At 48.2% G+C, this 14,039-nt stretch overlaps 3 protein-coding genes across 3 annotated transcripts; 2 read left to right on the top strand and 1 right to left on the bottom strand.

Moving 5' to 3' along the window:
* Positions 1-5,140: 5,140 nt before the first annotated feature.
* On the bottom strand, positions 5,141-5,780 carry LOC123396044 (puroindoline-B-like). The gene has a single exon (XM_045091073.1). It carries the CDS (start codon positions 5,727-5,729, stop codon positions 5,235-5,237), a length of 495 nt encoding a protein of 164 aa, XP_044947008.1. The 5' UTR covers positions 5,730-5,780; the 3' UTR covers positions 5,141-5,234.
* Positions 5,781-7,220: 1,440 nt separating this feature from the next.
* On the top strand, positions 7,221-10,093 carry LOC123395718 (beta-glucuronosyltransferase GlcAT14A-like). Its single transcript, XM_045090747.1, has 4 exons — positions 7,221-7,870; positions 7,943-8,018; positions 8,154-8,269; positions 9,171-10,093. The coding sequence occupies exons 1-4, from the start codon at positions 7,306-7,308 to the stop codon at positions 9,689-9,691; spliced, it is 1,278 nt and encodes a 425-aa protein (XP_044946682.1). The 5' UTR covers positions 7,221-7,305; the 3' UTR covers positions 9,692-10,093.
* A 430-nt stretch (positions 10,094-10,523) lies between these two features.
* Positions 10,524-11,920, top strand: LOC123395719 (vesicle-associated membrane protein 721-like). Its single transcript, XM_045090748.1, has 4 exons — positions 10,524-10,784; positions 11,086-11,227; positions 11,300-11,420; positions 11,561-11,920. The coding sequence occupies exons 1-4, from the start codon at positions 10,556-10,558 to the stop codon at positions 11,768-11,770; spliced, it is 702 nt and encodes a 233-aa protein (XP_044946683.1). The 5' UTR covers positions 10,524-10,555; the 3' UTR covers positions 11,771-11,920.
* Positions 11,921-14,039: the final 2,119 nt, after the last annotated feature.

The following is a 14,039-nucleotide window of genomic DNA, read 5'->3' as shown; positions in this document are numbered from 1 at the left end:
GAAGCAATGGTGGGCCCGGATTCCGACAAATGGCTTGAGGCCATGAAATCCGAGAGAGGATCCATATATAAAACAAAGTTTAGACTTTGGAGGAACTACTTGATGGTAGTAAGACTATTGAGTAAAGATGGATCTTTGTAAGGAAGACAGACGATGATGGTGATAAGTCACTATTAAGAAAAGCTCGACTTGTCGCAAAGATGTTTCTGACAAGATCAAATAGTTGACTATAATGAGACTTTCTCACTCATAGCAATGCTAAAAGTCTGTTGGAATTATGTTAGAAGTTGTTGCATTATTTGTGAAATATTGCACATAGGAAGACAAAACATTGTTTCCTCGACGGTTTCCTTGAGCAAACATTGTATGTGATACAACCAGGAGGTTTTGTCGATCCTAAAGATACTAACAAGTATGCAAGCTCCAGCGATCCTTCATTGGACTGGTGCAAGCATCTCGGAGTTGGAATATACACTTTGATGAGATGATCAAAGATTTTGGGTTTGTACAAGGTTTATGAGAAACTTGTATTTCCAAAGAAGTGAGTGGGAGCAATATAGAATTTCTGATAAGTATATGTGGTTGACATATTGTTGATCAGAAGTAATGTAGAATTTCTGTGAAGCATAAAAGGTTGTTTGAAAGGAGTTTTTCAAAGGAATACCTGGATTGAGCTACTTGAACGTTGAGCATCAAGATCTATGGAGATAGATCAAAACGCTTAATAAAAGTTTCAACAAGATGCATGCCTTGACAAAGTTTTGAAGGAATTCGAAATAGATCAGCAAAGAAGGAGTTCTTGACTGTGTTGTAAGGTGTGAATTTGAGTAAGACTCAAAACCCGAACACGGCAGAATAAAGAGAATAGACGAAGGTCGTCTTCTATGCCTTAACCGTAGACTCTAAAGTATGCCATGCTGAGTACCGCACCTGATGTGTGCCTTGCAGCAAGTCTGTTAAGAGGTACACAGAGTGATCCAGGATTGAGTCACTGATCAGCGGTCAAAGTTATCCTTAGTAACTAAATAGACTAAGGAATTTTTCTCGATTATGGAGGTGGTTAAAGAGTTCGTCGAAAGGGTTACGTCGATGCAAGCTTTGACACTAATCCGAATAACTATGAGTAGTGAAACGGATTCGTATAGTAGAGTAGATATTTGGAGCATTTCCGAATAGCACGTAGTAGCAGCATCTATAAGATGAGATAAAGATTTGTAAAGAACGCACGGATCTGAAGGTTTCAGAACCGTTGACTAAAACCTCTCTAACGAGCAAGACGTGATCAGACCCCAGAACTATTTGGGTGTTGGATTCGTTGAAATCACATGGTGATGTGAACTAGATTATTGACTCTAGTGCAAGTGCGAGACTGTTGGAAATATGCCCTAGAGGCAATAATAATTAGTTATTATTATATTTCTTTGTTCATGATAATCGTTTATTATCCATGCTATAATTGTATTGATTGGAAACACAGTGCATGTGTGGATACATAGACAAAACACTGTCCCTAGTAAGCCTCTAGTTGACTAGCTCGTTCATCAAAGATGGTCAAGGTTTCCTGACCATAGGCAAGTGTTGTCACTTGATAACGGGATCACATCATTAGGAGAATCATGTGATGGGCTAGACCCAAACTAATAGGCGTAGCATGTTGATCGTGTCATTTTGTTGCTACTGTTTTCTGCGTGTCAAGTATTTGTTCCTATGACCATGAGATCATATAACTCACTGACACCGGAGGAATGCTTTGTGTGTATCAAAGGTCACAATGTAACTGGGTGACTATAAAGATGCTCTACAGGTATCTCCAAAGGTGTTCGTTGAGTTAGTATGGATCGAGACTGGGATTTGTCACTCCGTGTGACGGAGAGGTATCTCGGGGCCCACTCGGTAATACAACATCACACACAAGCCTTGCAAGCATTGTGACTTAGTGTAAGTTGCGGGATCTTGTATTACAGAACGAGTAAAGAGACTTGCCGGTAAACGAGATTGAAATAGGTATGCGGATACTGACGATCGAATCTCGGGCAAATAACATACTGAAGGACAAAGGGAATGACATACGGGATTATATGAATCCTTGGCAGTGAGGTTCAAACGATAAGATCTTCGTAGAATATGTAGGATCCAATATGGGCAGCCAGGTCCCGCTATTGGATATTGACCGAGGAGTCACTCGGGTCATGTCTACATAGTTCTCGAGCCCGCAGGGTCTGCACACTTAAGGTTCGACGTTGTTTTATGCGTATTTGAGTTATATGGTTGGTTACCGAATGTTGTTCGGAGTCCCGGGTGAGATCACAGACGTCACGAGGGTTTCCGGAATGGTCCGGAAACGAAGATTGATATATAGGATGACTTCATTTGGTTACCGGAAGGTTTTCGGGCATTACCGGTAATGTACCGGGAATGACGAATGGGTTCCCGATCTTCACCGGGAGGGGGGACCACCCACCCGGGAGGGCTCAAGGACCTTGGGGGTGGCGCACCAAGTAGGTGGGGTCAGCCCAAGGCTGTCTTGCGCAAGAGAGAAAGAAAAACCAAAAGAAGAGAAAGAAAAAAAGGAAAGGTGGGAAAGAAGAGAAGGACTCCACCTTCCAATCCTAGTTGGACTAGGTTTGGAGGAGGACTCCTCCTCCCCTTGGTGGCGCAGCCCTTGGGGCTCCTTGAGCCTCAAGGCAAGCCTCCCCTCCCCTCCTCCTATATATATGGAGCTATTAGGGCTGATTTGAGACAACTTTTGCCACGGCAGCCCGACCACATACCTCCACGGTTTTTCCTCTAAATCGCGTTTCTGCGGAGCTCGGGCGGAGCCTTGCTGAGACTAGATCACCACCAACCTCCGGAGCGCCGTCACTCTGCGGGAGAACTCATCTACCTCTCTGTCTCTCTTGCTGGATCAAGAAGGCCGAGATCATCGTCGAGCTATACGTGTGCTGAACGCGGAGGTGCCGTCCGTTCGGCACTAGATCGGAGCGGATCGTGGGACGGATTGCGGGACGGTTCGTGGGACGGTTCGCGGGGCGGATCGAGGGACGTGAGGACGTTCCACTACATCAACCACGTTTCTTAACGCTTCTGCTGTGCGATCTACAAGGGTACGTAGATCGGAAATCCCCTCTCGTAGATGGACATCACCATGATAGGTCTTCGTGCGCGTAGGAAATTTTTTATTTCCCATGCGACGTTCCCCAACAACACCATACTGTTAAAGGGGGTCGAAGTTACACTTTGGAATGAATTTCCTCATGATGCTCAACCCAAGCCTAATCCTACCAAAAGCCTCAAGTGAGGAATACGAGTGACATGAGGACTCTCACAGTTGAGGGTTCCGACCGTTTCGATAGCCACGCCACATCATTGGTCTTATCCACACCAACGGTCATATTATTTAAGGGCATTAGTGTCAAATCATGTCGGGATGCTCCCAGGCTATAAATAGCCGCCCCCCACTACCATTAGCTGGTTGGCTGCTCCGTTAGAAACTCACACTTGTCATAAGAGCAACCCAATTCCTCAGAGTCTTCGAGAGTAATTCATCAGTGAGGAAATACCCCAAACACCAAACCACAAACCGAGAACCAAGTGATTGAGCAGCACTGAAGAAGTTGTTCCTGTGTGGGACTGAAGCATTTTACCTTTGAGGACTGTGCATCCTCCAGACGGTTAGGCGTCATGGTCTAGAGCAATCCAGCAGTCAATTGTGGATCGCCTGGTGACCAAGTTGATGAGGTTTGGAAGTCTGCCCTGAAGACTTACCACGAGTGTTGGGCGAGGACTGTGTGTTCTTAGCCCAAGGAGAATACGGTAGGGACTGTGTGTCTTTTGGTTTCAATACCAAGCCGCTCCAAACCAGATGTACAACTATCACAGCAGTTGGAACTGGATCATCAACTACTGTCTTCGCTGTGAAACGGGTTCTAATTCCTGAACTCTTTATATTCCTCAGATTATGTGTTGATGATTTCCACTGTCACTGTTTGAAGAATTTGCTGAAGACTTTCTCTGAAATTCCTCAACCCCAAATTCTTCACGCTAGTTAATCCTCATCTGTTTTCTGCGTGCCTGCTTACTGTGCAATCTGATTTCACATTCCTCATACTGAAAAACTGCTGTAGTGAAACTTTGCACTCCTGATCCTTTACTGTTTCCGCTGTAAGTTAGTCATCAGTGAGGAATTTCCTCAAAAGGAATTTCCTCGGTGATGAAATTCTAAAAATCTCCTATTCACCCCCCTCAAGTCGATATAACGCACTTTCACCAACACTCTCTGGCCCCAGGACATCAATATTCTTTATAAGTTGGGACATGGCTAGTCGATAGAGGCATTGTTCATCATCCCCCATGATCCCTGAGATATTGTACTGTGTAAACCCCATCCAACCAAGACAACCTGGGCTTGAGTAGAGTTTTACCTCCATCGCGAGGGCCTAAACCTGACTGAATTTGTCTCCTGCCCCCCTAGCTTGTCGATTAATGGCGGCACCGTACTGAGGGTCTACCATATTTCACACCGACAGTTGCAAGCCAAGCACCGGTCGTGCTTGCTGGAACTGACATCCAAATGGGATGTAACATCAATTATGGAATCTTTACTCTGCGCCAGATCTTCGCCTTCGGGGCGATGAATTTCATCCCCAACCTAGTGGGGGAGATCAAATTCGTTGACACCTACAATCCATGTCAAACTATGTTCTTTGGAAACCTGGAATTCACGGTTGATTCGTGAGTCGAGTTGTGCGTCCATAGTTAGCGCCTTAGTGACAAGCGTTAAGCATAGAAATGACTTTAGCATGCACTTCACCGACCACGCCCCCCTCTAAATAGTGACAGATATCTAAAGTCAAGAAATGTGAATAGAGCCTATAAAATAACCTCTACCAAGGCACATTCTTGAGTTATTTTCATTTTTTAGGGTTCTTCGATGCTCGACAACCTTCATGGTTGGGGTTAAAATCTTATGATACATGCATGTCCCCATTAGCCTATTTAATTTTCTACCGTCAATACCAAAACTCGGTTAGAGGCCTATATGCACTTCCATACATTCCTTTAACCTATTGTTTTGGCACAACTAACATTGGTTTCTTGATGGACATATGCATAATTAGATTTTGTATGAGAAACCCATACATAAGGGAAACTATAGTATATATTATTCCATTGTCATATTTATTGGTCACATATTGCGGTATGTGATAGTTTATTAGTTACAAATGGAAGCTACATCACCAGTAATATCCGCTAGTGATGGGGATGTTACAATATTTTGGATCAATATTGCACTTGGAGGGAAGGCTCTTGGCCATCTGCAAGGTTCTAGCTTCCAGACCTTGTTGAAAGCTCATGAAGCCACTTAGATCACCTTGGATTGATGTCCAGATAGCCTTGCAACGGCAATCCGGCGTCGTTTGCCTCAATTGCTGGCAGCACTGGTCTTGGACCTCCTCACAGCTTCTCTTCCCCCATGTCCGAGGAAATACCCAAGAGAGCAGCATATCCTTTGTCACGCATCGATCCATAACATAATCACTACAAGAGTTTAGCTTTGGCTGCTCTTGCTCGCACTGCTCAGAACCACTCACACTAGGCGTCATCGCAACCCATTCACCAAAACCATCCCCCGTGGGAACTTCTGCAGCTGGGCTGGGAACTTCCGCATATTGCGCAATAGCAGTGCTCGCTACGAGAGCAAGGAAGGATAGGAGGAAGAAGGTCTTCATGTTGTCAATGTTGTTTTGGTAGTGGTGAACATGAATAGATGAGATGGGGACACTATTTATACATGGATGATGCGACATGATTTATCTCTACCATTTTGTGTGGCTTTTGAGTGTTTACAAATTTAGTTGGATGAACAAAGTTACTTTGCGAGCACTCATAACGTTCGCAAGTTGTTGAGACGATGTTACGTGCACTGAATCTGCAATTTTCCCCGAAAGAGACCACGTGTAATGTTATTCCAGAGATCCCTACTTCTTTTTTTGCATAACTTAATTTGTAATGTTGTGCAGGTTTATTAAGAAAGATCGAGACCATGTCGCTATAGATTGTGTTATACAAGGTAATAGCACAAGATAAGTAATGCATCTAGATGTCATCTTCCACTACCTTTGTTTATTTGTCATGTATTTGCCATCATGTGTTAATTAGATAGATGGCATTTTCCATAAATATCTACTCTTTTATGGAAACATACAATGAGTAATGACGTGTGACACTTACATGTCCTGCTTTTGGTATTGTATTGTACCATTAAAAAAATCATATGCTTAAGTGTTCTATACCTTACTCTTTCATGAACGCTAACTTCTGGACTTTTGTAGGTTAGAGCATGTGTATTATGTGTTAGTAGTACACGATAAACAATGGCTCACCAAAATTTTCAAAAAAAAAACAATGACTCACCAAGATGTCATCATCTCCTACCCAAATTAAAAGCTTGTCATAAATAAAATTTGGGAAATGTTATAAATCATCCGGTGGATCGCACGCTGGCATTCGCCCTCTTCTTTACACGCTACATGCCTCATGATCATCATAATTTTTTTTTGCAACCAGCATGTTGTTGCAATTTCTCATCGCAACAACAGCTCTGTTGCAGGATCTGAATCCTTAAAATTAGATAGTACAACAACCCGACGCTTCTGCAGCATAATCTCAATTGCAAAAAAAAAACCTGCAACGGAACTTCAGTTGCAAAAAGAATTGACAATAAGATCTTTGTTGCAAAAAAATCTGCAACAAAACTGTAGTTGCAGAAAAACTGCAAACTGAGTCTAAGTTGCAAAAGTGAAGAAGTTGTTCTGTCGCTCGATGCAACAGATCTAACGGCTCGCGAGCTCGCGGATATTTTAAAAAAAATCCGTCGGCTTACGTCGTAGCAAGCCCCATAAAATTTTGTGATACTCAAATTGTTAGAATCAAGGTTAAGTGTTGATGTGAACCAACATGTGGTTGAAGTTTTAGCAGGACAATGATATTCTCAACCCATTCTGGCTCAATTCCTAGACTCGATAATGGTGCTCGTATTTCTGTGAATTTATTTCGAGCCTTGGATTCAGTAAAAATAGATGTTCCTATCGATTATGTCTTAAAATGATATGTCCGTTCAGTGTCTCGAAGATGCTAACAGAGGTAATGTGTGGTGTATGTTTGTGTTAAAAACATAAAGCCAAACCAAGGGAAAGGTAGAACAGTTGAAATCGAATTACCGCGTTTACCTGTCTGTACCGGCCAAAGATCGGCCCTTTTTTTCCTGCCAGGTCCGCCGCTGCCTGCTCTGCTCCCACGCCGCCGATGAAGCCCATCGTCGTCCACGCCGCCGCCGTGGACCGGCGGTGGCTGCTCCCTTTGGCCGTCGGCTCGGCGCTGTCCCTCTTCATCCTCGTCCTCCTCACCACCGTCCCCTTCCCCTTCGTCCCCTCCTCCACGCCCTCCCCGGCGCTCTTCGTCGAGCACAAGCTCGCCCCGACGCCGCCGGCCTCCCGCGTCGCCGGATCCCTCCCCCGCATCGCCTACGTCATCTCCGGATCCGCCAGGGACGCCGCCGCGCTCCGCCGCGTGCTCCTCGCGCTCTACCACCCCAGGAACCTCTACGTCCTGCACCTAGATGCCGAGGCGCCGGAGGCCGACCGCCGGGAGCTCGCCGCCGGCCTCGCGGCGCACCCGGTCATAGCCGCCGCCGGCAACGTCCGCGTCGTCGAGCGGGCCAACCTCGTCACCTACCGCGGGCCCACCATGGTCGCCAGCACCCTGCACGCCGCCGCCGCGCTCCTCTGGGGCCACTCCGGCGCCGGCGGGTCCGACTGGGACTGGTTCATCAACCTCTCCGCCTCCGACTACCCGCTCGTCACGCAGGACGGTAAAGGCCTCTGAGCTTGTTGCAGATGACGGTGCCATAGCAGCACCATTTGACCCTCTGAGCTTGATGCAGATCTGATCCATGTCTTCTCCAAGCTGCCGCGTGATCTCAACTTCATCGACCACACCAGCAACATCGGATGGAAGGAGTAGGTCTTCCCTTCCTTCCCAGCTTAGAACTCCGATGATCCATCTATCACGCGCCATGGCTGGATGGATGGATGGATGGACACTGAGGGAAATTAATGTGCTCTTGCTGTTGGTTTGTGAACCTGTACATTTAGGTTTCAGAGGGCGAAGCCGGTCATCATCGACCCGGGGCTCTACATGAAGAAGAAGGCGGACGTGTTCTGGATACCACAGCGCCGGAGCGTGCCAACGGCCTTCAAGCTCTTCACAGGTAATTAAGACATTATATTGCTTCGAGTTGATCAGAACTGTTCTTGTATAGCAAATAAATGTTGTATCTAGGATTTTCCATACATCCCATGATTGTTCGCTGTGCATATTCGGCTCCTGCAAATTCTTGTTCAACCAAATGAAGGAATTTCTTGTAGAAGATTATCAGTGATTGTGAGTGTTCAGGATTTGAAACTGATATATGCTGATTGATATGTTTTGAGTGTTTGATCATGCAAGTTCTGGAGACCAGGCCACCAACTGAAACTGATTTATTACCATAATAGGATCTTCTAATTGTTCCTAAGATGTCATGCTAACCCTGCGTAATAAATATGGTGCTTTTCTAGCTTAATAATTGCCCTTTTTTTTTGCTGAAAACAAGCATAGCATAAATGAGGAAACTCCCTCTGTTCAGATTTACCACTCCTGTATAACAATAATTCCAATCCTATTGAATGTATCTAGTATACCCTTCATTTCCAGTTTCAGTTCAGTTGCTTTTTTGTGCTAGTAAACTTCACCTGTTATTAATGCTCTTATTAGCAGCCTTGAATATTTCATCTTTCTGCCTCTCTCTAGAATCTAGACCAAGAAGATCAACTGGTCCCAGTTTTCTCAAGTAGGTCTCGGCCTGACATGCACACTCCATGTTTTAACATCTGGACTACAGAGCCTGCCTTTCCACTTCCCAGTGAAGGTCAAGGCATAAGTTTCCTACCTGGCAAGCAAAACATTAGCATGATTTGGCCAACTAGCAAAGAAATATTGATACTTGTCCTCGCGCAAACCCCCACAAATCTTGTGTTTCAAGAGCTTTTAGGGAGTGACCAAGTTTGTTACTTTGGACCTTTTTTGAGGAAATAATCTGGCTCTTAAATTTGAATCTCTGATGTTTGCAGGTTCAGCCTGGATGGCGCTGTCGAGGTCGCTGGTCGAGTACAGCATATGGGGCTGGGACAACCTGCCGCGCACCGTCCTCATGTACTACTCCAACTTCATCTCCTCCCCAGAGGGCTACTTCCACACCGTGGTCTGCAACGCCGAGGAGTTCAAGAACACGACGGTGAACCACGACCTGCACTACATCGCGTGGGACAACCCCCCGAAGCAGCACCCGCACTACCTGACGATGGACGACCTGGACCGGATGATCGCCAGTGACGCGCCGTTCGCCCGCAAGTTCCATGCGGACGAGCCCGTGCTCGATCGGATCGACGAGGAGCTCCTGTCGCGCCGCGCCGGCCCGGACGCGCCCACCCCCGGAGGCTGGTGCGCTGGGACGGGGGACAACGGGAGCGACCCCTGCTCGGTCATCGGGAACACCAGCTTCCTTCAGCCCGGACGTGGCGCCGTGCGGCTGCAGCGGCTCGTCACATCCCTCCTGTCGGAGGAGAAGTTCCACCCGCGGCAGTGCAAGTGATGACATGACATGCTTCTGATTCCAGAGCTGCTTGCGGTGTTATGATGCACGGATCTCCTGCCGGCGATGCACGCACGGTTGATTTGACCGCCCGCAGCTCGCCATTTTGTCGGGTGGGTGGCAGACCGTGCGGTGTATGACGATGTTGTACGACCAGACCAGACCAGACTACGTAGCGTAAGTAGAATTTGTTGTATCACCACTTGTAGAACTACTGAAGTCTAAAGACCACAAGATGATGTATCATCGACTCGACGCCGACGGCATGAACCTGAAGACGGCAACTTGGTGATGAAAGTTGTACCCACGCCTGCATCTTGTAAAGGCTGCTGATGATGCTTCTGAAGTTTGGATATCTCTGTTGTTAATCATTGCTGACTAAGTCATGGATTTTTCATTTGAGACTGAGGCTGAGGATTGTGTTCTAGCAGCAATTCCTGTTATTATTCATATGCAGTCAGCCAAGATTGCTTGCAAACATGTCATTCTGCTGTGCTGACAAGATTGATTTTTCAGGAGATGGGTGTTTCCTGGAAACAAAGTTGTCAAGAATGTCCTTGTGTTACCAGCCTTCTCTCACTCTTTTTTACAGTTGTTTAATTAACAGCTAGTAATCAACGCCGGAAAATCATAGTCAAATGGACGGCCAGGATGGCGTTTGGCATTGCATCATCGTCATTATCTGGTGCTTACCGTTGACAGGTTCAAGAACGGCGACATAGTATAGACCACCAAACCCTGTCTGCCTGCATGCCTTGTGTTCCTCTTTTCTTGTTTGACAGGCTCTACCTTTTCTTCTTCTTCTTCTTCGTCTCCTTCTTGTCTCCTTCTTGTGCTGGTCGTCGCCGGTTGATCGATCGAGGGATGGCACGGCAGGGGCAGGGGGAGGGTGGACCTAATCCTCAGGCGACGACGACGATGATCTACGCGATGGTGGCGCGGGGGACGGTGGTGGTGGCGGAGCACACGGCGTACACGGGCAACTTCAGGGACATCGCGGGGCAGTGCCTGCACAAGCTCCCTGCCGGCGACAGCCGCTTCGCCTACAACTGCGACGGGCACACCTTCACCTTCCTCCTCCACCAGGGCTATGGTATTCTTTCTTCTTCCCCGGGCTCTTTTTATCTCTGTTCTGCCAAAGCATAGCCTAGAGTTGTCAATCCAAAATTCTGTTCACAAGACATACAAGCTTCACAAATCTGACCGAAAGCAGCACATGATCGCATACAAGTTGTTCTCACTTGGTATTTTCACAAATCTGTTGAGTTCATGCCAAACATTCAGAGCCCTGCTTTCCAAGCATACACATGATAACATATATTCAGTAAAACCAAAGTTGCATCCACAATGAAATGAAAATGACATGTGCACATGCATATGCATATGATGTGCAGCCTACTGCGTGGTGGCGACGGAGTCGGCGGGGCGCGAGGTGCCCCTCGCCTTCCTGGAGAGGATCAAGGAGGATTTCAACAGGCGGTACGCCGGAGGCAAGGCCGCCACCGCCACCGCCAACAGCCTCACCAAAGATTTCGGGTAACAAACTGCTCCAGTATTACCATTATTGTGTGTGGGTTTAGATTAAATCTGAATGGTATTGGGTGACAGGCCGAGGCTCAAGGAGCAGATGAAGTACTGCATGGATCATCCAGAGGAGGTGAGCAGGCTGTCCAAGGTGCAGGCACAGGTCTCAGAGGTCAAGGGCATCATGATGGAAAACATTGACAAAGTATGTATACATATACCTCATCATCATCGTCATCATCATCTTCTTCTTCTTCTAAATGTAATCTAATAATGTTGGATGGATTTCATGATTGTTAACGTATATAATCTAATAATGTATGATGTTTGTGGGATCATCGTCAGGTGATCGATCGCGGGGAGCAGATCGATGGCCTGGTGACGAGGACCGAGCAGCTCCACGACCACGCCTTGGATTTCAGGACCGAGGGCACGCGCATCCGCCGCAGGATGTGGTACCAAAACATGAAGATCAAGCTCATCGTCGTCGGCATCGTCGTCGCCCTCATCCTCATCATCGTCCTCTCCATCTGCCATAAGAAAGACTGCAACTAGGAGCCCTACCCCAAAGTCTATCCTGGCTTCATCGTTTCATTTGAACAACAGAGTTAGACATCGGAAAAAAAAAGATCACTGGCATGTGGGCCCCGGACGTCATGTCTCGTGTCGAGCGGAGAATAATCGGACAAAATCGCGTGGATTTTTTTGTTGTTGTTACTATATATTGGTTTAGAGCATCTTCAGTAGCTTATTACCCTAGCTTCATCCGTTTGAACAAGATAGTTTTAATCATCAATAATTTATATCGCAAATCCGAATCACGAAAAACAAAAGGGAAATCGCTATTACCATCATATAACTCTCATCATCATCACAAGTTTTTACATATATATATTGTTGTCTACTCAACTTGCATAAGAAGAATACCCGCAAAAAAAAAAGAACTTGCATAAGAAGAAACACAAATAAGCAAACAATGTAGGCTTGTAGAGTAGTTGATAATTGATAGTTGATCGGCCTTAGCGACGTCGACCACCGCTGGCATAGTAGTCCTCCTCTTCCTCCTCCTCCTCCTGCTCATCGGCTGCCGCCGTGCCCCTTCTGCTCCGGCGCCACCGGCTCGTCCACGAAGACGGCAACAGTAGGAGGATAATCGGATACGGGGGCCTGCCCTCGTTCTTCCTAATGTCAGTGAGCGCGGAGAACGCCTGCTTGACGAGCGCGCTAGACTTGCCGGCGGCCTCGAACGCGTCGCAGAGCGCCTTGTGCTGGGCCTTGCCGGCATCGTGGGACTCCCTGGTGGGCCTGCCGCTGAGCGGCGCGGCGACGCCGAGGACGGCGTAGTGGCCGGCATTGTTGGCGGCGACGGCGAGGACCCTGTACGCGCTGGGCCTTCGGGCAGGCCCCGGAGCGGTCCATGGCCACGGCCATGTCGACGTGCATCCTGGCCCGCCGCGCGCGCGCGCTGGGCCTCCGGGCAGGCCCCGGAGCGGTCCATGGCCACGGCCATGTCGACGTGCATCCTGGCCCGCCGCAGGTCGCCGGACGCCAACAGCTTCTCCGCCGCCTCCAGCTGCTTCCTCTTCACCGCCTCCATGGCCTCCACTTCTTCTTCTTGCAACCAATAGATCGATCGTCGCCGGCTGTAACGCGCGCGCTGGGCCTCCGGGCAGGCCCCGGAGCGGTCCATGGCCACGGCCATGTCGACGTGCATCCTGGCCCGCCGCAGGTCGCCGGACGCCAACAACTTCTCCGCCGCCTCCAGCTGCTTCCTCTTCACCGCCTCCATGGCCTCCACTTCTTCTTCTTGCAACCAATAGATCGATCGTCGCCGGCTGTAACGCCCCAGACACACCCGCCGGCGGTCGTTACTCCTGGCGGGATCTAGACTGTCCCCACATATCAATACTAGTCTTTTTTGCGCACTTTGTCCTCACTCATGCGCACCCGGGAACAACTTCCCGGTCGGTCACCCATCCTAGAACTACTCCAAGCCGAGCACGCTTAACCTGGGAGTTCTGTCTGAATGGGCTCCCGGAAAAGAAGGAATTCCTTATTGATATGAGTAGTCTATCATCCCTAATAAGCCAGGCTATCACATACACCACCACTCAGAGGAACCGACGTCCTCGTCGGGTCACAGGAACGTTCCCTCTTGGCACAAACGTCTGTGTATCCAGTTGTGACAGCCCAGTGCCGACGTTCCAGAAGCTTCCCCTTTCTTTCCGTTTTCGTCGTGTGGCTTATTTTAGTTGTCGTGTCATCATCGCATCATGCACATCATCTGCATTGCATCGGTGTCTCCTTTGCCGCCCGTTTTCAAACTTGTATTTGTTAGTAGTTGTCGGTTCTCGTCGTCGTCCGTTCTGAGTCCGACCGCACACGCACGCGCCCGCGGCACCGTCGAAAACCTGTTTTAAAGTGCGTTTAAAAACTTTCTCTGATCGGGTTGAGATTTAACGTGCGGTCGAGATTAGTTATAGCGAGGCCGCCCGTCGAATTTCGTCGCGATCAGAGACCGTCTGGTACCCGAACGGTCGCCCGTAGCGGCACCGTCTTCGGTTATTCGTCGGACGTCTGTCGGTGTTTTAAAATTCGTGCCGCGCCGCTCGTTCTCCCTCTCGTCTCCGGGTATTCCCTCTACACGGCCACGTAGCTCGTCCCGCGTTCGGAATTGTCCGCATCCAACCCCGCGGTTGGATCCGGATCGCGATTCCGGTTAACCGAGCCCCCCATTTGTCTATAAATACCCCCCCCTCCTCCTTAATTTTCGGACAACCTCTCTCTCTCTTCCTCGTTTTCCGCGCAAACCCTAGCCGCCGCC

Source organism: Hordeum vulgare, chromosome 5H (genome assembly GCF_904849725.1).
Source record: "Hordeum vulgare subsp. vulgare chromosome 5H, MorexV3_pseudomolecules_assembly, whole genome shotgun sequence".
Classification (NCBI taxonomy): Eukaryota; Viridiplantae; Streptophyta; class Magnoliopsida; order Poales; family Poaceae; genus Hordeum; species Hordeum vulgare.
Note: the sequence above shows the minus strand (reverse complement) of the source record. Positions and strands in the feature narration are given on the sequence as shown.

Bases quoted from the DNA above. Each gene is read 5' to 3' on its own strand.
- LOC123396044 (XM_045091073.1), bottom strand. From the start codon at position 5,729: ATGAAGACCTTCTTCCTCCTATCCTTCCTTGCTCTCGTAGCGAGCACT.
- LOC123395719 (XM_045090748.1), top strand. From the start codon at position 10,556: ATGGCACGGCAGGGGCAGGGGGAGGGTGGACCTAATCCTCAGGCGACG. The intron at 11,228-11,299 runs GTAACAAACTGC...ATTGGGTGACAG, and splicing joins AGCCTCACCAAAGATTTCGG to GCCGAGGCTCAAGGAGCAGA. The intron at 11,421-11,560 runs GTATGTATACAT...GATCATCGTCAG, and splicing joins TGATGGAAAACATTGACAAA to GTGATCGATCGCGGGGAGCA.
- LOC123395718 (XM_045090747.1), top strand. From the start codon at position 7,306: ATGAAGCCCATCGTCGTCCACGCCGCCGCCGTGGACCGGCGGTGGCTG. The intron at 8,019-8,153 runs GTAGGTCTTCCC...CTGTACATTTAG, and splicing joins AGCAACATCGGATGGAAGGA to GTTTCAGAGGGCGAAGCCGG. The intron at 8,270-9,170 runs GTAATTAAGACA...TGATGTTTGCAG, and splicing joins GGCCTTCAAGCTCTTCACAG to GTTCAGCCTGGATGGCGCTG.